Consider the following 23810-nt stretch of genomic DNA (forward strand, 5'->3'; position numbering starts at 1 on the left):
GATTATATTTTTGCACATTCCCCAGACCGTCAGTAATTAACAACCTTGTTCACTCTCCGTTTCAGATACTTCCATAAAGCACACAGCATTTCAGGATCTACTACAAAGTGTCCAGAAAAAGGCAGAAAAAGCAAAGGTTTTATTTTTCTATACATAGAGGTCAAGAAATGAGTTAGCAGATATTTTGTTCACCTGCCTTTTTAACCACTAAACCTGTGAAACAAGCTAGCAAAATCCATACCACACACTCACAAGGACCCATGCAGATCTGGCCGACCCCTTGATAGAGAGGACTGTGGAATGCAGGGTAGTGACCGGAAAACAAGATGCTTCTCTGCATTCATGCCATCTACTCAGATATAAACAGAGGACTCAACCGACATCAAAGTTACAATTTACAAGTCCAATCTCCATTTCTTTCAGAGTTTGGTGAGGATATCCTACTAATTTCCAGCTTTTGTAGAAGATAAAACAACAAAAAAACTCCATCCCTTTTTGCACTGGACTTTTTGATACTGTTGCCCAGGATAGTAAACTGCAAGTATATTGTTAAGGGAAAGGTCAAATATAGTACTTTTTGGCAGAATTTGTTAATGAATGCCAAGCATTCTTTTCTTCTAGCATCACAAGACAGCTCTCTCCTCAGTCACTCTGAGGTCATTAGAGTGTTTATGGAGAGAGAGGTATGACTAATTCGTCCACAGGCGTCAGCTAAATGGAAAGCCCAGGAGCAAGCGGTGTAAATTTGATCTCCAGCCCAGCCATCCCAATATTCACAATGACCTGAAACAGGTACACAAGAGGCTCTGAACGATCTCCTTCCTCATTCCTTGCTGAAGAGCCAAGCTGGCCAGGGTGGCCAATCTCCAACTACTCTGTCCAGAAAAGGGAACACTTCTGGAGCCAGCCCACTGTCACTCTAACTGGTACAAGCGGAGCCTAGAAGACCTTACCCCAAAGGTGCGGATGAAATATAAGAAAAATGCTGGAAATTTGCAGGATACCAAATGGAAGAGGCAAAGAAAGGGCAGGAGCCTGAAGACAGAAGAGAAAAATCTGCTGAATAGCACAAACATCAGAAGAAAATATGTCCTAAGTATGTTGAATGGTACGAGTGGGCGAAAAGGACTGGAAAAGAAATATTCATAGAAGTGCAGGCATAAATTGGATGAGAAATGCATTCAGAGAAAAAGGTTAAAAATGATACACACACAGAGCCATATAGAAAACCTGCATCCAAATACATTCAGCTGTATTATGGTCTTGCGTATAAAAAACAGATGAGTTTATCTGCATAGACATATACTAACAACGCACTGCAATTCCTCCAATATAATATGCTTAATAAACTCAAGCTATCACATCTAAAGTAAAATAAAACTTGTTCCAGCATGTGAGCACATAAGTCAACATGCTGCCTAAAAAAATGCATTAGCGTAACATTCCTTCTAGCACTGTCAATAGCAAAACAACGTACAAAGGACATTTTCAATTGGATAGTTAGGTTTATCATTATTTTAACAATATTTATACTAAAATACTTTTTTTTTTCAATACCAATCTTCCCTTTTCTTCCTACATATGAGTGTATAATAAGGTTTGAGAAGACCACTGACACTAATCCACACATTTCTGAACAGAAAGCTCACAATAAGTTTACCCAATTTTGTGAGGTGTTTTACATGTCAGTTTCAATATGCTATTTCAGTCCCTGACCACAATTACCATTCTGTTTGTTTCTGTGCACAGAACTAACACATTTGGAAGATTTTTTTATAAGTTTTCCAGTAATTATTTCTTTGTGCAACTCTTAGTGCAATTCTTTTCCAGCACTCCTTTCCAGAATTGGATTTGAATTCCACGAAAGCAGTCTTCTACACCTAGCAGAAAGGATGCCGTTCTGAAAAAAACCCACGATCAGTAAATACAAAAAGCCTTCTTTCAAAAAGCAGGTCTGACATACTCAGGATGCTTCCTTGCCTCTTCTCTCACTATAGCCTAAAGATCAATCTTCCCTTAATGTACCAGTTCCACACTAAATACTTCAGATAATGAAACACAAACATACTTTAAAACCATAGATGAAGGCTCACAACACCCACGGGTTTTACCGCTGTGGAGCAGTCTGACCACGTAACATGGGCCTCCCAGCAATGCCAAGCAATCCAGCACAGTGATCCAAAGCGAGCTGTCCAGACCAAGGCATGCGCAAAAGCAACACATGCCACGTTTAAAGTACTGCTGTAAAATCCTCTGGTATTAACAGTTAGCTCAAGAATCCAAAACCAAGGACACATCCTGCTGCTCTTAATCTGCAATTAATCTATAATTTCGGAATATCTAGAACAAAGACCAAACACCCTTTCACTCTATCCAGAGGTGAAGCACGATTCACTGGAGACAACAATGACCCTTAACACTTAAAGCACCACCGACCAACAATATCTTCACTCTATGTTGATGTTGGCATAATAATGCAGAGACATGCATGTTTGGTGAGAGCTGCTGAAAAACCAAGACCCCATAGGTAGGACTTTGGCAGCTCTGTAACACCCAGTGGGAAATGCACTGTACCAGTACACCGGGAGCGTACAATCCTGAATGACCGCATTTTATGCGGTGTCATGGATGTGCTCTTTCAACCACATCTGCATTTCTCCTTCATACCTAAAACATATCACCACAAACAAATTAATATTGCTAGGGTTGACCATAATAAAGAATCATAATAACAACAAAAAAGAAGTGTATTTTAGCATTTTTTATTTAGTTTTGGCTAATGGCAGTACATAAAACAGAATATAACAGATTTTTTGTACCAAGAGCAAGTAATTTTTGCTACCAACTATAAAGCTCTGCAAATAATTAAAAAGTATTTTGACTCCTAAGATAAAAACTGTTACAATGCTGTAACAGAAAAAGAATTGTGGCCAGTTCAGCAAGCCACCAAACAACATCTACCTTTCGTCTCCAAGTCTTTCTTCTACCGGTAGTTGAGTTTGTCTGAAACAGAATCTCAGCAAGGTAGTCTCACTTTTCAGGTCTTACCATGAAACCATCACAAGAAAAGTGAAGGGGAAATAGACCTTCAGAGACATCAGGCACACTATGAACAATTGCCTCAAAGACTTGGGAAGAAGCAGCAGTTAGCTGTCTTAAGTATTTCAGTTAAAATGGCAAGTGCCATCAACTTGCTTTTTCCTATTAAAAAATAAACCCAAACAAAACAAATATGAAAACGTTTCTCCTGTTAGAATTTGTAGATTAAAAATTATTTGCCTAAGAATCAAACAGAGTATTTTATCCTGATCAAATATTTTAATAGATACATGATATTTCAAAGAGTAAGACATTGCTTAAAATAATTCCACAGGTAGTGACCAAACAGCACTAAATGCACGGACAATCTGCTTTTGTTCCCATGTTAGAAAATACAGGAAAAAACTATCAAACCAACGTACACAGAGAGAGTTACATGTACAACCAGTCCCCCTCTGCATACAGGTTAGATTTCACAGTTTTTCTTCAAGTATGGGTTCAGAGTACTATTGCAGCTTACCATACCCTACCGAGCTTAGAGGTGAAAACGTGAATGTCCCAGAGCTGCTCTCCTTGGAAAAGCAGCCCGTGTCCGAAGCATGCTGTGTTCAAAACACTTAACAGAGAGAATCCAGACAAATGGCTGAACAGTGGACAAATGCTGCATTATCAGACAAAAAACCAAACAGATTTGCAGCAACTGAAGAACAGCATGGGACTTCACAAAGTACTCAATGACTTAAGTTTATAGTAAGTTCTTTTGGTAAATTTGTGACAACAGATTAATAATAATATATCAAAAGCTTTAGAAATAAATAAGGTGTTATGGAGTGTTTTCTGATAATACTGCCACATTACTTTCTTTCTACATGTTCATTTCCAAAAAGCAAGACAAGAACTTAGAAGTGCATGTTTTTCCATCTAAGTTTTATACATAAATATTTGACAAAACGGAACTTAAAACTTCTGTGCATGTCAACACACAAAAGGTTCTCATTTTCACTTTTGTCAAGGTTAGGGAAGGTCAAATGAGTTGTGCAAAACTCAACAGTAATAGCTTTTGAGAAGAAAACTGGAGCTCCCTCGCAAAGCCTACGATGCAGAGTTTTACTTCACATTTTTAGAAAGTTTCAAATATAAAACAATTCATAAACAGTAGTTTCAGGCAGGTAAAAATTTCAGTTGCTTAGCAGGTTTATAATTAATCTAGCCACCTAAGTACCACTGGAATTATACATTAGCTGTAGAAATCCTATTAATCTTTTCAAAGAAACATTAACAAAAAATATAAAAGTCACAGCTGCACCTGAGCTCAAAGAAGAGAAAAAAGTTGCAATTTTATCTATTTATTAGCTGTTCAGATAACAACGTTTTGTAACAGATCAGATTAGGAAATCTGGTTGCTGGCTTTATCAGAAGTTGTAGAAACACCAACCGTGGTGTATTACTGCTTACCCTACCAGCTACCACCTGTGTAGCTGTGTCCTATAGCTGTTATTATGTACTGCAAACACAATACCCGATACGATATGTAGTAGAAGTCCAGCCAAGCTAAAAAACAGTCTCCTTTACTATCAGTGGAGGAAAAGGAAAGTGACCTTGGCCTCAACAAAAAAAAAAAAAAAAAAAAAAAGAAAAAAAAAAGAAAAAAGTGTAACTTATCAGATTCACTTCGGAAGTAATACTGCTAACTCCCTCTTGGAGCAAGACCTTAAAATACAGTTTGCATTGATCCTGTCAGGCACAGATCACTTAAAAAAAAAAAAAAAAAGTGTGCTAGTATGTATTTTATACAATTAACAGTTTGCAATGCCCTAAAAATAGTATGAAAATACTCATTAGGAATTACAGAATTTCTTACGCATTTGGATATAGGAAACATCCACGCATAGAAAACTACTCTTTGGGGTTTACCTCATTTAACAATACCAGCATTTATCAAGTTTATTTGGCTACAGTAATGCCAGAAAATATCAGGGCTGATTTGTTCTGACCTACAAGAAACTCTTAAAAATTATCTGCAATAGAGTAAGAGATTTTAGGCAAACAATAAAGAATATATGTCCCTCAAGGTTAAATCTGAAGGAAATAAAGCCTGTCATATAAAATACAGTGTGCCTCTTAACAAGGCATTTCCTCTGATTTCTTTTGTTAAGACACAAGGCATGCTTGAATTTTAATCTGATCCTTGCAGAGGCCAAGAAAATCACCTGCACTGAGCAGAGACAGAAGAAAAAGGGCTGATGGTCTCACAGACACATACATGTAAACACCGCAAAAAAATATAAAATTAACCTTACAGGGATCCCTAGTGAGGTGACTATTACATGCCACTGAACAAGACATGACTGACAGCTGTTTGTTTCTAAATGTAATATGAAGTTAAAAGCAGGGAGCTAATAAACCATATTAAAAAAAAAATCTAACGCTGTATCAGGCTAGAAAAGCTTCAATGTCTATTTTGTGTCCCTAATACAATGGGAAATTGAAAATAAGCTCGATATAAGAATTACTAAACAAAAACAAAGTCAAATGTGTTTAACATATAAAATACCAACTGACTACATATTATGAAATACATATCACAAGAGTTACCACAACGCATTTCCACGTTAAACTCTAAAGCAAACTCCAAGTCACGTGTTGAGCAAAATGCATCCTTTCTGGTATAACACCACTGTAATTCAACTCCAGAAGGTCTCCTTTAAGTCAGGGTATAAAGTAATCTAAAAACAAGACAAAAATACAATTTAAGATCAGCTATCATCTTACAGTTGGAAACCCAAAAAAACCCCACAAACATTTTAAGTCACAATGAAACAATGACTTCATCATGAGTTTGAGAGTCACCTGTTTACAGAATTTCAAAGACTTCTTCCACGATTCTTGCCAACATACACTGGATTGACATTCTGGAAAATTTGAATATATCCACCCCCACTAATGTTTTGTTTGGCTCCAAGCCATTTCACTTCAAAAACAGCAGTTAAACCTTAAAAATTAAAATTGAGATCGAAACCTATGCAAACCCATCTTGTAAACATTTTTCCAAAACTTCTTACTACCGACCACAATAATGAGTCGTTAAAAGAAAAACCTTTTAAGTGGCTATTTGAGCATCTTACCAAAGACTTTATACATGGTGTCCCTGAACTGTGCTGCTATCTCCTTCTCCACTTTGCATCTGCATCTGCATCTGCGCCTGCATTCTTGCAATCATCTCCTGCATGCGGCGAAGCTGGAAAAGTAGCACAGAAGAATCCTTTAGCCCAATCGCACCTCAGAATATGACTCTTTGCTGCCACCACACTGTTAATTATTTATATTAAAGAGGGAACACATATCTGCATTATCTTTATCTGATGGGTAACAATCTCAGGTTGTGGTATCTTCTTCTACTGCTCTTCTTCACCCTTTAAGAGGCTGGAAATTTACTGACTGAAATAAGCAGGCTTTATTACTGTAATTTGGGATGAGATTTTTAAGCATCCCTAAATGGAAATGTCTGCTTCCTCTGAAGTTAAATGCATAAAAATGATGGTGCCGAAGTGCTGAACAAACACTTATAGCTACCAAAGCTCATCACCAGAAGACAAACAGCTTGTTTATGTCCCTCCAAACTACACCTGCATCTGCCACTAAAAATTTGCCAGGATTACAAACCATCCAAGGAGACACAAGTGTTATTAAAAATGGTTGAAACTCTATTGCAGAGCACTGCAACATTCAAACACAGGGTAATCGTGTAATTCAGATTAATTCATACGTTGCATGTACAGTACTTAAATTCTTTTATTGCACCCAACTCTGACAGGTGGGAAGTCAACCTCACTACTGAAATACACTTGGGTGTCTTTGCCTTTGTGCTCCTGCACTTTAAAATCAAACTAAACTGTTAAGCTTAAAAATGGAAAATTAAAGCTGTGAAATGTTTACACTATTCTTTTTTCATAATCCTTGAAAAAAACGAGCCTTTTCATTTTTAGTCTAGTTATCTTTTGGGACTTGGGTAGCCACACAACCAATAGTAGAAGACTGAGCATCTGCTTGTGCTAGGGCAGACCAAAAAGTCCAGCTAACTCAGCCTTCTCTCCAACACTGGCTATTAGGAAACGCATGGAAAAGCCTAACAGCCAGGTGCACACACCCAGTATTTACTGACATACACTCTCAAACTCTAGAAATCTGGCAATTCTGACCTTGCTAAACTAACAAAAATAATATAAAATTCTACCTTTGTGTTTAGTGAACACATTCACGGAGAAAGTAAAACTCTCTAGCCTCTCAGCATTTTTGAGCTCATCTGCATTCTTGCTATGCGCAAAATTCCACGCTAGATTTCCACAATTTACAGACTGTCTTAAAAGTATCTTTTTTATTTGAAATCAGCCACCTGCTAACCTCATTAAATGTGACCCGTTGCTTGTGTAGTAGATTCCCATTCATCCTGCCATCTATGATTATGTAAGCCTCTTACTATATCCTTCCCCTCTGTCATCTGCTTCCCAGCAAGAACAGTAACCAAATCTCCCCTCGTACAGCACCTGCTTCAGGTCTCAACTTCAGCCTTTCTGCCCACTTTTTGCCATTCACTGTACTTTTTCTAGTCTTGGCTATTGCCTTTTTGGGTTACGGGGACAATGAAAACAGTGTTAGAGCTATGCATTATGGCTTTATCATAGCGGCAGAAGGAGAATTTCTGTTTCGGTCTTCATTTCTGACAACTCCTACCATTGTTCCCTGCTTTGCTGCAGCGCTGAACTGACTTTCCCAGTCTGCAATTGTTAACTTTAGAACCATTACTCATGTGAGGATGGTGCTCCCTCCCCACACAATGGGCATCACATCCACCGCTGATCAGTACAACAGAGTCAGGCATTTTACCAGATTCCACCGGTATCAGTATCCTGAGACTCCTCTACACCTGCTTGCATTCTGTTGTGCTACTGCACCTTGAATAACTTTATATTAGTAAATTCTGTCTTTTCCTTTACAGATTACCAAGATCATATAAATCATTTGACCTAAAGTAGTGATACAAGAATAAAAATTCCCCCATTGCAAGAGTAGAGAGTTCTACCATCTTACCTCAGCTTCTTTTTCAAGCAGAATCTGGTCTTTATTTACTTCTTCGTCTTCTATTTTCCTAAAATAAGATGAATATTGTTCAATAACGTGCATACATTCCAGATTTTGAACTTTCAGAGAATGCTTTATTGACAAAAATCAAGGCTCTTAGAACACATTTTATATGTCAGTTTCACAATACAAACAAATTTCAGTGAAACATGTTCTCCACATAGCTACCATTCATGTTTGTATATTTAAATTATTTTCAAGACATCAATTTATCCCTTACTCCTTCATAAAGTTATGCCCAGAACAAGTATAAACTGTTGTAGCTATGACTTTAAAATATGACCGATCTTCGCATGTAGGTATCAATAAAAACTATTTCTGAACAGTATTCAAGTATAGCGGTTTATCTCAGCATAACATTATCTTAACTGATTGCAATTTGAGTACCACACAGATATAGCAAATTCAGAAATACTGCAAACACATACCGAATTCTTCTCTTTCATTGGTGCAATAATTCAGTACTACCTTGAATTTATATTTTGATTTAGTAATGCTGGACAAGATGTTAACAAAAATATACAAGCAACATGTAAAATAAACAGTGCTCCAAGAAATTCTGTATCTGGAAGCCTGGCTACCTCCAGGCAGAACCTTCCTTTGATGCAGTTCTAGCCCATCTCTAACTTCCCCAACCATTTTTGCTACCACACATCTAAAAGGCTTACAACCAAAACCATAGAAGCAACACAACCACTGTACGTATCTGGAATCCTTCCAATTGGAGGAACCTTTTTTCCTCTGCTCCACTTAAGATTTTGAAGTTTGATTATTTTTCTAGTATAGTCACCTTTTTTTTTTTTTTTAAGTCGAAAGGATTTCTTTTGTATAACATGTTAAAGTATAGTATAAACATTGATTACTCCTGTCAAAATCAAGCAAATGCTTTCAATCAGTATCTCAGAAAATTCTTGCTTAATTGGGACCTTCCAGTTTTACTTTGAGAAGTCAAACATAAGAATATTTTTAGGTACTATACTTTCAAGATTAACTACCACTTTGCTAATAGATTTCTCCTATCCCATGTTGCAACGGGGAACATCTGCTAACAGATCTAACCACACAAATGCTGTCAAAAGTGCAAAGCAAACAAAGGGATGCTCGTTAAAAGATTAACAGAAAGAGATTGTCAAAAAAATCCTCTGTGCCCCAAAGCCTCTAAGAACATTAGTGAATGCAGCCAACGAGCACTAATTGCCAAGCACTGCCAGTGGCGTAGGTGCAAGTTTGAAATAAATTCACACGCAAACTACCTTCACTTACAGTATACTTAACTACATCCTCACAGCACTTCAGAAATATGAAAACAAAGATACACAGGCCACTTAACTAGGCAAGATACAAAACCATGTTTTAGTTTCACAAAGAAAGATACCCCAACTTAACAGCAACTTACTGTCACAGGTCCCTGGCAGACTCAACTTTAAATCCTCTACAAATTGGTAAATGTTATTGTAATTTTGGATGACCTTAGGTTACATTTCTTTTAAGACTTTTGTATGTACCTGTTGGATAACAGGCACCAGAACTTGGCTAAGATTTTTGTTTTAGCTTGAACTACAGAAGATAGGATTTAAAAGTCAGGGGAGAAAAGCATGTCATCTTGCCTGAAGGGAAAACGGGACTTGTAGGCCAACACTACAGGCTGAGACAAACTCCTTTTCCTGAAAACTGAGTAGACACGTGACAAAACCTATGTCAACAGCACGATGGAAAAAGCTTTGCAAAATATATCAAACCCAATGAAACAAGCAATTATGAAACCCTCTAGTGGCTGACATAAGAGAAGCAGGGCAGATATATACAGTAAGTGTTGTCTTCAAAAATCTGCAACTTAGGTCAGTGCTGATATGTTAAAGGGGTTTTGTGCTTTGTTTTTTTTTTTTCCACAATTAACTACATCTGCCCTACTTATTTACCTCAAACATTACAATCCAACTGTGTTCACGCCTTAAAACAAAGCAGAGATCTAACTATACCCTTTTAATGTCACAACTGTCTCTTCAGATTTATGTAATACTTTTTCTTACATGCAGTGTAAGCTGGTTTACTGAACTTGGTGTTGACTGGAGCTACAGAGCTGTCTGTGATCTACCAAATCCCAGCAATGAAATGGTAGGAGAGACAGAGAGAGAGAGAGAAACACCAAAAAATAAATTCAGAAGAGGAAGAAACTGTATGTAAACATAAGATGACAACCTGCCGCCTCGTTTGAGCCTCTCAGAGCGGAAGTTCTCATAGTGAAGATCCTGGGTCACCTCCTGAAGATCTTGCATATGGGTGCTGGAGGAAGAAAAATAATTCAAACATAACCGTGTCACATCAGTTGGCTTAACCAACTCTCACATTCAGCACTGTATTAGGTCAATGTATTCAGCTTGAACAGCCATTTACCGTGCTGATTCAAAAGCTAATTTAAATCAAATTGGTCCAATAAAGGACACAGAGAGACCACCTCAGACCCTGAGGCAGCCCTGACATAAGCTGTCCTCCTGGGTGAGGCGTTTGATAAAGCAGTGCTGGGCAGGGCAAGCAGAGCAGCAAAGCCTGAAAAAAAAATCCACCAGTGGACTTTTGAAGTCTACTCCTTTGCAGATACATATCCACATATATATACTCAAATAAGCAGAAGGTGTGAAGCAACCTAGTTTATGTTCCTGGGGATCTGAATAGCAATACAACACTGTGTTTGACAAAAGAATTAGACAAAAGATTATCTTCACAGAATCACTAAGTAATTCAGATTGGAAAGAACCTATGGAGCCTACGTAGTACAGTCCCTGCCTAGGCCACCTAGGTCAAGACTGCTCATGGCTTTCTCCAGACAAATTCTGAATGTCTCCAAGGATTCTACAGCCGCTCCAAATCCCCAATACAATGTTTGGGTATCCTCCTGGTGATTGTTTTTTAAAATACAATTTAATTGGAATTTGCTAACTTACATTAACATGGTCCTCAGCTTCAGGAAGTCATTATGTTCCGGATTCTCCACTTCAACTACACCCCATGGGTAGAGTCGACCTCTAACTTTTTTACCTTTGGCTTCAATGAGTTGATTGGAACCCACTACACAAAATGGAATGCTGGCCTGAAAGCCAAAAATACAAAAATTATTAAGAGTGAACCAGAACAAACAACTCCAAGAAGAACTCTCATTCTGCTCAGCACTTTGTATTATGGTAATAGGTTTGTAATGCTTTTAATTTGAAGGTGTTAAAAAAAAAAAATAATAAAAAAAAGGTAATTATTACCACCATCTTCCAGATAGGGAAGCCTGGCCACAGAGACACAGTGATTCACTCAAGGTCTCATCGCAGGTCACAGTACGTACCTTGTTCTAAAGCCATCTGAACAGCCCCAAAAGATACAGTATATTATTCGCATATGTAACCTGTGAAGCCAGTCTTACCTTCAGGAGTCTGGTCTGCTCTTTAAAATCTTCATCCTCATCTGATTCAGCATCAGGCAGGTGATAAATCTTGATGCCATGCTCTTCTATTTCATCCAGAATCTGAGATTTACAATATAAGAAATTGAGATAATATACATGTAAAGTCAGTACTTTTAAATCTTAAGGTAAAAATCACTTAATCATTTATATGCAGCCTCTTGAGAAACTTGGGCCTATCTTGCTCATCCAAATTACTTGGAAAGTATTTGTTTTTAAACACCACACTGGCAAGTATTTGTTTTTAAACACCACATTTCTTCATGATATTCAACAACTACTTGCCACAGACCTTTAGACAAACAATAGTGTTCAAATAACCAGTGTCCTTTATGGATTACACATAAGGAATTGACCTTTTATTAAACCTTTGCAATTATTTTTTAAAAATTATAACGCATTGACTCAGGAGTACCTAATTGCTTTGAACAGCCTAAAACTCCTTGCTCTTGTCTCTGAATTATTATTTGGGGGGTAGGGGTGGGAGTGTTAAAAAACCTAACCGAGCTACAGACATGAAAATACTGTTTTCTGTCTTCAAGACTGCCAAGAATGGCATCTGCAGCTGGGATCCATTTGCCATAAACCCAAATTTTGCTCTTAAAAAAAAAAAAACAAACAACTTTATTTCTGCAGAATTCTAGCACAATATGTGTATCAAACTAAAGTATACTCCTCAATTTTTATTGCAAGTTGTGTAAGATAACTATAAGGATTTTCAGAATAACTGAAAAAATCATAGATAATGTTTTCAATATAACAGCTAAGACTGGATCAAATGTGCCTTCTGACAAGTTAATTCTAACACTTCTTTCTAAATTTCATAGTTGTTATTAACTCATTGTGGTTTGTTGCATTTTTCCCCCCTCAGCAAATACAGCTTCAAGTTCTGCAAGACTGAATGTGTTAAGGGGTCTTGCCTATGGAAGAAAGAACTGGTAGGTATTAGAAGAGGGGAAGAAAAACAACCCCAAAATCAGAAAAATCTCTGAAAATCCTATTTTTCAATCATCAGAATTCTGACTGGGTAAAAAAAAATATATTGCACATTATAGGTGCAGATACTGTCTCTGCTTTGTAACTGATTAAAACAGGTAAGGGAGCAATTACCATTAGCAAATGCATTTAAATTTTTTTTTAAAGTTTTCAAATTAATTCATAACATAATTGTAAATGTAGCCAATCTGCATTTTCACAGGCAACATTTTAGGGACAATTTCCCAGTTAATAATAGAAGAATTTACAAGATATCAAACTGCATATTAAAATAATGTTACACTGTGCATGAGACTATATTTTTCTTGGCTAGGACAGAATAAGGTTGAATGAGAACACGCTTCTCTTCAGCGATCATGCTGCTATAACCAAAGTATGACATTTTCCGGCAAGCTAGAAAAATACTTACTCTTTTCTTTAGTCTTTCTCGCTCTTTCAGAGAAAGTGTATCAGCTTTTGCAATCACTGGTACAATATTTACTTTGTTGTGTATGGCCTTCATAAACTCAACATCCAGAGGCTTAAGGCTAAAATTAAAATATGGAAAAAGTTAAATTTATTATTATTATATATTATTATTATTGCTATGTAGATCTCTCTCCCTACACAGAGAGAACACACTCAATAAATTCCAGGAGTTATGGCAATCTGATTCTGAAAACTGAAGTCAACAGGCACAAACCAACTCCCTGAAGTAAAATCATTTATAAAATACAATGACAGAGAAACACCTACCCATGACCAAATGGTGAAATGAAATAGAAGCAGCAATGAACCCGGTTATCTATGATGTGTCTTCTGTTCAAACCACTCTCATCATGCAGATATCTCTCAAATTGCTCATCAATGTAAGAGATTATGGTCTTAAAACTGTAAAACAAATACGGATTGAAGAAATCATGCTTGTTCCCAAATGGTCAATAATTTTAGTGATGTTTCAAAGGTAAAACACCAAGACATTCTGCTGATGAACCAACCTGCTGATGGACAAAAAGTGCTTTACTGATGCTGTAAGACTGTAAGAGTAGAAGAGCGCACATTTTAAAATTGTAATTGAATTCCCGAGTAACAAACTACTATGAATATTTTTTTTCTATTAAGATAAAATATACATACATATAACACACATCTTAACTTCTAAATTTCTCTTGGGTTAGGTATTTATCTTTTGACTAGTATTAATTACACATGCTCAAGATAATCTAAGCTTCTTGTTCTAAATTGATTTTAAATCATAGAATGGTTTGGGTTGGAAGGGACTGTTAAAACATCACCCAGTCCAACCCCCCTGGCAGGAACACCTCCCACTAGACCAGGTTACTCAAAGCCCCGTCCAACCTCACAAACACTTCCAAGAATGGGGTATCCACAGCTTCTCTGGGCAACCTGGGCCAGTGTCTCACCACCCTCATTGTAAAAAACTTCTTCCTTAAGTCCAACCTAAGCCTACCCTCTTGCGGTTGCACCTTGCCCTGTTACTTACTACAGGCCCTGGTAATATGTCTTGACAGGCCTCAGTAACATCTCCCCAAAGCCTTCTCTTCTCCAAGCTGAAGAACTCCAACTCTCTTAGCCTTTCCTCATAGGAGAGGTGTTCCAGCCCTTGGACCATTTTTGTGGACATCCTCTGGACCCGCTCCATGTCTGTCTTGTGCCGGGGGACCCAGAGATGCATATAGGTCTCCCAAGAGTAGTGTAGATGGGGAGAATCACCTCCCTTGACCTGCTGGCCACGCTTCTTTTGATGCAGACAAAGATACAAATGGCTTTTGGGGATGTAAGTGCACATTGACAGCTCATACTCAATTTTTCATCCACCATTATCCCCAAATTCTTCTCTGCAGGGCTGCTCTCAATGTATTAATCTCCCAGTCTGTATTGATATTGAGGATTTCCCCAACCCATGTGCAGGACGTTGCACTTGGCCTTGTTGAACTTACGATGTTTGCACGGGTTCACTCCTCAAGCCTGTCAAGGTCCCCCTGGATGGCATCCCTCCCCTCTAGTGAATCAACTGCACCACTGAGCTTGGTGTCATCTGCAAACTTGCTGAGGGGGAACTCAATTCCACTATGTCATTGATGAAGATATTAGATAGTATTGGTCCAAGTATGGACCCTTGAGGGACACCACTCCTTACTGGTTTTCACTTAGACTTTGAGCCATTGACTATAACTGTAATTGGCCATCCAGCCCATTCCTTACCCATCTAACAATCTGTCCATCAAACCCAAATCTCTCCAATTTAGACACAAGAATATTATGGGGGACCATATGAAAGCCCTTACAGAAGTCCAGGTTGATGACATCAGTAGCTCTCCCTTTATGCATTCTATTGTAGAAAGCCACTAGATTAGTCAGGCACAGTTGCCTTTGGTGAAGCCATACTGGCTGTGTCTAATTACTTCCCTGTCTTCCATATGATTCAACATATCTTCCAGGAGGATCTGTTCCATGATGTTGCCAGACATGGAGGTGAGGCTGACTGGTTGGTAGTTCCCCGGGTTCTCCTTCTTACCCTTTCTAAAAATGGGCATGATGTTTCCCTTTTTCTAGTCACTGGGGACTTTGCCTGACTGCCATGACTTTTGAAATATGGTGGAGAGTGGCTTGGCAACCACATCTGCCATAGATAACCCAATGAGATGGGATGCATCTACGGATTTATCAAGTCACTTATCAAATTCAAGTTCCTCAGGTGGTCTTGAACCTGCTCTTCACTTACAATGGGGGGGACTTCATTTCCCCAGTCCCTGCCTTGAGGTTCAGGGGCTTGAGAGATGTGCGGAGAGGGATTACCATTGAAAACTGACTGCCATTGATCTCAAGATTATTTCTCAGTACTTATTATAATGTAAATTTCTCAAAACACCCAAACAATCAAACCCAAAGATGATGAAAATGCAGAATCTGACAATGCTCAAATGAATGTGGACAAGATCTAAATGTTGATTTTTACTTGCACTAAAGACTAAATTAATTACAATATACTCAGAGTATTGTTGAATTTCTTGTGTCCCAATGGTTCCCTTGCTTTCTGACTATAAAAAAAGTCAAGGTCATTGTTCACTTAAAACCCTCCCAAACTTAATAAAGTTAACTAAGAAAAACAATGTATCAAAATACCCGTGTCACAAAGTTTATTTCAAGTTGTGCGGAAGTTATTGATGCCTCTTTACTTTCAACTGCGTATCATTATTAATATAGCCGCACTTCAGTTGCTTATTCCTTTCCCCCAGGACAAATACAAAATGGATGTCAGTCTTCATACATAGATCAATACATACTCTGTGTACTTACCAGTCTCGACAATTGATAGCATCCCCGTATCCTGGTGTATCTACAACCGTCAGACGTAGTTTCACACCCCTCTCTTCAATTTCAACTGTTGAGGCTTCAATCTGCACAGTGCGTTCGATCTTCTCTGAAATACAATAAACTTTATCTTTCAGAATACAATTTATAAGACTTTGTCATTTTGAGATATATAATGTAGAAACTAAGGCAAAAGGGACTGAGAAAAAACTGTAGGTAATCAGCAATTTGGAGAACAATACTAAATTATACTTAATGGATTTTCTTCCTAAGGTATAAAGTGGTAAGTAATTCTGAGCTAACATGATAAATTATTAAAGCAAGTCATTCAACAAGTAGCAAAGAGGGGAAAAAAAATAGCATCTCCCTCTATTTTCTTACAATATTCTCTTTTGTTGGTTTACTGTATGCCTTGGTTAATAGAATAAAGAAAAGGACAAAGGACTGAAGAAGAAAATAAGGTGAAGTTCACAGTCAGTAAATATCAACCCAAAGCAAAGGAATCAAGTTGCAAGTCCAAGCAGATACAAACAATGCATATGTTTAGAATTGCAAGGGATTAAAATTTAAAGAAAGTTTCTGACTGGTTTAGTTGATTGTTTATCTTGCTGTGACACAATGACATTTTTTTACGCAAAAGAAGGGATCAGCTTTCTAGGTGCCAATATGAATAAACCGGAGGACTAAGCAAAGACCCCAAATACATCCTGGGTACAGAGGGAACCAATTTCATCAAACAGTTCAAGCATCAAGAAATACATCGCGAACAGACAAACTAGAACAAAGGTGTGTTTACCAGCAGCTCCTGGGATTATCCTTTCTGGGTAGAGATCTGTCAAGAAGAGGCTGTTTATTAATGTAGATTTTCCCAATCCAGATTCACCTGTAATTCAATATAAAGATAAATTCAACATATTTACATAATAAATTTCAACTGTATTTGGACAGTATCATCTGATTTAAAAATTTACAGCTTATAATTTTGTATTAGAAAAATTTGCACAAAAACATTGAATAACAATTGTTACATCTCAGCTTTATAATACATTCTCAGAACTTTCACTGAGCTCTGTGAAATTTCCCATTTCATGCATCCTGATTTTTTAAGGCATGCTTTTCTGCTATCACTCCAGAATGTGAAAGATCATATACAGTGAGAAGCTAGATCTTGCCTAGGCTGTATCATCAACTTAGAATGAAAAAGTCATTGCTAAACTTGTGCACACCCAGGCATCACAAAGCATGATTTATTTCTGCTTTTTATGCTAGTATGGCAAACAAGAACCTAAGGGAAGAGGAATATGACATGGCCACCAAGCATACACACAGAGCAATTTTTTCACTGATGAAATTTGGGATTACCAAATTGTACCAGAAGTGTATTTTTGTTCTAGGGCTACTGACTGAGCCACGAGGAAAGTTCAAAAGCCAGTTAATTAGCTAAAGATCAAGATCTTAATCAGAACAAATGCTCATGGCATAGAAAAGACTGGCAACCAGAAGTGCTCAGTACTTGAATTCAGTGAAGAAATCACTTTCTAGAATTTTGGGTTTATTTCAGGTGTTGATAGAATTAATTAAAAAAACTAAATGTTAAAAATGATGGGTCCCATAATCCCTCTGAGTAACACAGACTATTCTGCAACCGTGGTCTGATAAAAATATCTGAACAAAGAAAAAAAGCGATTGAATTATTTTTTAAATAAAGATTTGACTGGGAGCTGCCAGTTTTTAATGCCTTATAGAATGCATCTTTTAAGATCAGATTTTACCAGTGCAGCCTTCAGCAGTGAGAGAGACATGCAGCCAGAGTAACTCAACAGTCACATGGCATCATTTCAGCAAAACAAACAAAAAAAAGTATGATTTTAACCAGCAGCACATTCTATATTTTCAGTCTGGGTAAATATTACATGTAAACCAAATCAGTTTTCATAGTCGCTGTCAAGGATTAATGAAAAGAATAGTTATCCTAACTACTGGCCACAGCATTAGAGTTTAGTGACTCTCAAATGAAATAACAGTTCAGATGAAGTCATAGCTTAATAATGAGAATTAACATGAAATTGTTAATAAATACAAATGCTTAGGATTTCTTTGGAAGCAACATAGCCAAGCAGCCAAATTGTTATAAACCCCAGCTGCTATTTTCACAAACCACAATAAAAAATACCAGAAAAAACAATGCAAAGAATAAAAATCATTGATTAGGACTCTTGTCAGTGCAGACAGCTTTTAAAGAAACATTCTCTGCTCAGAAACTAAGAAGCACAGCAACTTAACAAAGAATAACATACTTCAATACAGGCATTGTGATATAGCCCACAAGAGAACATACTTAAACCCCATGGATATTTCAAGAGAAAGAATTTGCATTCCAAACTGTTGAAATCATCAACAATTTAAAGCACAGTTTAGTTTATCTTACATTGACTGCCTCCCTCTGCTAGCGTATCTTGAAATATGACTCCAAATTTTCAATTAAATTACTTTTCTCCAAGTTCTCTTCCTTTAGTTTTCATCCATCCCTTAGAATATTGGCAGGCAATGACTGTAAAGTTAAATTTTACACTGACCCTGACACATGGGTGGGGTTAATTGCCTTTCTGTTACTCTGACACCATGCCATTTTCCCCCTATTTAATATTTTACAAGAGGCTAGAAACAACTGTTTGGTCTATATAATTTTACATAGCTTTCTGCCAGAACTGTTTCACATAGCACTATTTGCAATGAAACTCAAAGAGATCTGGAAATTAAGTTTAGCTGCAGCAGAGAAAGCACATCTTTTGTTTCTCAGAACAGTTCAGATGTTTATGATCACTGAACAGTAAATTCTGAAGAGTTACAGTAGATAACATAATATGAAACATCTGCTTATAGTTTAGCTTCACACTTTGATTTTATAAGATAGCCATTATGATATTATCCTGAGCCAATCTAATGAAAGATACTACTTGATAGTCATACAACTATGATAAAATACGAGGAAGACAAAAATAAGGGCCACCTCTGTCCAACGCTGAACTACAAAAGACAGAAAGAGGATAAAAGCAATGCTAGGGCTGTCATTTGGTGTAACTAATGAAAGGTGTAACTACTGGAGTCCAAAACAATTAAGAACTTAAACACCTCCTATCATGTACTGTGTCACCTCTCTTCCTCATTTCCACTGTGATCTCTCTTGGGCAAATCTAACACACAAATGAGATTTACTTCTTGTGACGCCAGGTAATAAAGAACCTAATTCTATTAGGGAACTTTTTGCAAAAGCCTATTTTAAAAGCGAGAATTACAGAGTTCAAACACCAAAACTCAGAAGTTACAGCTCCCAAGCAGTTTGACCAGGACAGATATAGGAGATGCCCAAGCCTGATTTGGGAGCCTACTTAATTTGCAAAAATAACACTGACTTCTCAGAAGATCAAGGTATTTCTGCAGAAACACTAGATTTTTCTTTCCATTCCAGATGCCAACACAGATTCTCAATGAAATATCGAATAGAATTAAACTTTAAATTATAACTGCTAACAGAAAATCAAGATCAATTTCAAAAGTAACAGCTCACATCAAAACCAACTATTCCAATTCTCTTTCTTCTCTTACGAAAGTATTTAGAAGGGAAAAGACCAGAGTTCAGATTCTTTTGATCTACAAAAGCATAAATAACATTTTAAATGGAATAGTCTCCTTAATACTATTCACTTAATCAAAACACACAAGCAAACAAAGATTGTATTCAAATGCAAAACCAGTTTTAAACTATATTTTAAAAGGAATGCTTGAATCCTACAAGACAGAAGGGAAGGAGGGAAGTAATGATCACTGGAATGCACAACAAACTTTCTTCACTTCACCCACAAACTTATTAATGTATTCAAACATGGTTTGTAGTGTGGAAAACAACTGCTGCATGAATTACTAAACTATAAAAGAAAGTGAAATGCTACAGAACAGAAGAGCTTTCTGAGGCAAGCTGAAGCCTTACAATAGTGGAAGTAATATTAATTTTAATTTCAAATTCCCTATGAGCAAATACTAATTTTGTGAAAGACCATAAAACATTTCCTTACCAACCACCATAAGAGTAAATTCAAACCCCTTTTTCACAGACTTCCGGTGAACCTGGTTGGGAAGGTTTGCAAATCCAACATAGCCAGGGGTTTCTGGATTGGTAAACTGAGCAGGCTGTTGCTAAAAATAAAATTTAAAAGTTTAATTTATTCAGCTACCCAGCCAAGACCACCTTAAGTAAAAAAGAAACAAAACCACAAACAGTGATTTGCCAAAGTATGAAGCGCATTCACTAATCACACACTTGTTAAACAGTGTCTTCACACACATTTCAAATAAAAAGCCTTGTGTCCAGTGCTTATGGACTTAAATAAAAAGTCGACCATTTCCAACCTGTTTTTAGTACATCCAAACGAAACCAGTGAACGATTAGTGAAGAGACAGCCATCTGCTGGAAGTCCTCCTTAGAGAAGTTTTTTAAAGGACCGGGGTGTGGGAATTTACACAATAGTGTTTCAAATGCCCACTGCTACAAATACTGCAGAGAAATCTCTAGATCTATTAGCTTCCCTCTTCGAATGCATTACTCAAGTACTCTTTATCATTAATTTCACTCCACTAAGCTAACACACACGTTCTATCCAATATACCACATGCAGGAGAACAAGAATTAGATACATTCCAGCATGCCAATATTTTCAGTTACCACGTGATTTTACTGGAAGATCAGTTGAGTCTATTAGTAAATGAAGAAATTAAATCTTAGAACATCCTTTCCTTAAATGATTCTGCTCAAAATACAGTAGGAGAATGGAAGTTTCAATGAAAATGCACCAGGGAGCTTGTATGCAACACCATGACCAAAATTAAATCCTACCAAGAGGGAAGGATTTAGCAGTTAACTGCAGAGGTTTATACTTGTAGGAAACTACTTTAACATATGTTTTACATCACTCAATCTTTCAATATTATTTGTTCTAAATGCGAATTCTCTCTTACTTATGACCCATAAATTTAGCATACACATAACTATCAAACACAATGCAGGTTACACATTCTATCCTTGCAGATTAATATTTAAAACCAAATTATCTGCTTAACATTGTTACACTTGAAGACAGAAATGTTCTTACCTTGGACATTTTTGTGGAAGATCAGGAACAAATCTGGAAATTCAGTTTATTAAAAGTTAGATGAGAAAAACAAAGAAAATAACCCACAAAACAATATAATATCCAGTGTAACACAGGAAATTAGAAAAGAAACATTCTTGATTGGATGTGCAGAGTTTGAAACAGCGTCAATTGCTTCACAAAGTACAAGTATTTGACTCTTCAGTACTAACAAGCGGCAGAATTTTCAGCATGTTCATATGAACACCATTGGGCTATAAATTCAAGCAATATGAACGTGGGGTGCTAAAAGCACAAGATGTATGACAAACCATTTTGAAGCCCGAAAAGAAAAGTTCACATCCTTTCCGGAAACTAACTAAACCAAACACACCACTTAGAGACAACTTACTATTTACAGGAAACAGTTTTTTCAAAGCTTAAAAAAACAACTCGTGTATTATTTTTTTCTTTTTAAGCCTCCTTCCCCTCAACATTTCCTTTCATGCTCAAGTGTTCTGTAAAGAGTTGACAGCTTCAAAATGAAACATTTTCTCCTCCTCTTTAGTTGGGATGCTTACAAACTCGGTCATTTTCACTTCTGTTGCCAAGATAAGATTTTCACATACAGCTGCATCACTTTGAGATACAAAGCAGACAGGAAAAAAAAATAAACACCTCGTCTAACACCTCCATGCAAAAAAGTCTCTTGACAAACAAAGACCTGTCAACAGAAGAGAACTTCTATCACACTAACTTACATGAGTTCAAGAGATCATATAAATTGCTATGGCAATATAAAAATATCAGCATCTGCTGGATCTTCAAGTGAGGAGTGCTTCAAGTTCCCCTTCTAGTCCCTCCCCTGGCTTGCCCTCTAACCAAAAAGGTATCTGTTCCCACTCACACAGCCCACATACCATAGCCACCCCTTATCTCTTGAGCTCACTCCCACTTTCATTCTACGGACTTACCACCGACCGATTCCTTCCGTCTTCCAAGCAGATTCTTTTCAGTGAATTCAGCTTCATGTGAAACGACACTAAATTGCTTTCAAGCACCCTTCAGTCTGTCCCTCCCATCAAAAAGCAATCTTGAAGTCAAAGCAACCTGCTAAGTGTCAGACAGACCGGAGCCCAACCTTTTTTCTGCTAGGCAGAAGGTGAAGTTGTTTTCAAACTGGTGATGCTTTCCAGCAGCTATGGCATTTGCTTGTCAAAGCTACTGTATATGTATATATATACAAGGGCAACCTCCTTTAGGTTTATTAAGATGAAAGTTTTTAGTTCATCATGATAACTTCACTGCTAACAGCTACAGAGCTGCTTCCCCCCCCAATAAGGAAGAGGTCAGTTCTGAGGAAGGCTAAAAAGGGAGGGAGGATAAGAGTAAAGGTGCTAAACATTGAAGCAATTTGGTGTTGTTTCACACAAAGCTGAACTTGCTGACAAAAATCTGGCATCCTGATTACACACACGCAATAAAAACTGGATAACGTGCTTCTCAAATGAAATTTCACCCTAAAAATAACATCCAGTATCTGCAATGTCTGTATTTCACTCAATAAGCTGGTCTATGACCTATGAAGCATTCAACTACTGAAGAGGTTATCTGTGAGACTTTTATCATCATGCAAGATTGCTCCGATAGCAACTCTTCCAAGAGTGTTTCCTGCCGAGTGATGTCATTGATCCCTGCTTAACCATTCTCCATGAGAGACTTTCAATGCCAAACAAAACTAGATCCTGCTAGAACACAGAAGAACATTCTTTTAATTCACGAGGCTTGTTTGTCACCCAGCTATTTGTCAGCAGCAGGCTAAGAGCAGAAGAAAGTTTCTCACAGCTACCAAGAAATGAAGGAAAGCTATTTATGCAGATGGCTGCAGTTACATTACGTTTTAATATATGGACCAAGCACAGAAATCTTTCAGGAAAGATCTTTCCCATAGCATTCCCTTCAGGGCAGCGGATGAGCGCTCCCACGCAGGCAGGAGCATGCAGCCTCGGAGCAGTCCAGATTTTCCTCTGGAGCTGGTCGGTCGTGTTTCCTCACCCTCCGGTTTCAACAACCCGGCTGGAGTTTTCTACGACAGCGTCTCCTGAAGCGTGGCGTGCAAACGGCACTGGAGCGACCACCTCACCCCCTCTGGAAAGAGGGAACCGCATCTCCGAGGCCCTCCCGTCAGGCGTTCGGGACGCCCAGGCGACCACAAGGCCCCGCGCTCGGCGGGGGCAGGCAGGGCGCTACCGCACCTCCCCGACATCCCCAAGCTGCCGCCGGCCGCCGCCGCCCCCATCGGCCCGCTTCCCCCTCACCGGCATCTCCCCAGCGCCCCTCCGGGCCGCCCCGCCGCCTTCCCCTCAGCCCCAGCCCGCCTCGCCGGGGCGCCGAGAGGGGCGGCCCGCAGAGCTGGGGAAGGGGCTGTCCTTTAAGAGGCCGCGCAGACGGACCCACGGACCTCACCGAGGGAGGGCAGCGGCCCTCCCCTCACCTCACGGCCCCTCACCTCACGGCCCCTCACCTCACGGCCCCTCACCTCACGGCCCCTCACCTCACGGCCCCTCACCTCACGGCCCCTCACCTCACGGCCACCTCTCTTCACCTCAGGGGTCCTCTCCTCACCTCTCCTCCTCACCCCTTCACCTCAGGACCCCTCTCCTCACCTCTCCTCCCCACTCCTTCACCTCAGGACCCCTCTCCTCACCTGCCGGCCCTCCCCGCACGCAGCCAACGACCCGACCGCC

At 38.4% G+C, this 23810-nt stretch overlaps 1 protein-coding gene across 1 annotated transcript; it reads right to left on the bottom strand.

The window, feature by feature from the left end:
• Positions 1-5718: 5718 nt before the first annotated feature.
• On the bottom strand, positions 5719-23362 carry SEPTIN2 (septin 2; the record flags this gene model as incomplete). The annotated part of the gene is made up of 12 exons (XM_082486873.1): positions 5719-5765; positions 6165-6277; positions 8128-8185; positions 10378-10461; positions 11121-11266; positions 11588-11689; positions 13032-13149; positions 13358-13492; positions 15923-16046; positions 16734-16820; positions 20011-20131; positions 23207-23362. 11 exons carry the CDS (start codon positions 23360-23362, stop codon positions 6173-6175), a joined length of 1236 nt encoding a protein of 411 aa, XP_082342999.1. The 3' UTR covers positions 5719-5765; positions 6165-6172.
• Between the last annotated feature and the right edge of the window lie 448 nt (positions 23363-23810).

Source organism: Vanellus vanellus (genome assembly GCF_965231255.1).
Source record: "Vanellus vanellus genome assembly, chromosome: 8".
Taxonomy (NCBI): domain Eukaryota; kingdom Metazoa; phylum Chordata; class Aves; order Charadriiformes; family Charadriidae; genus Vanellus; species Vanellus vanellus.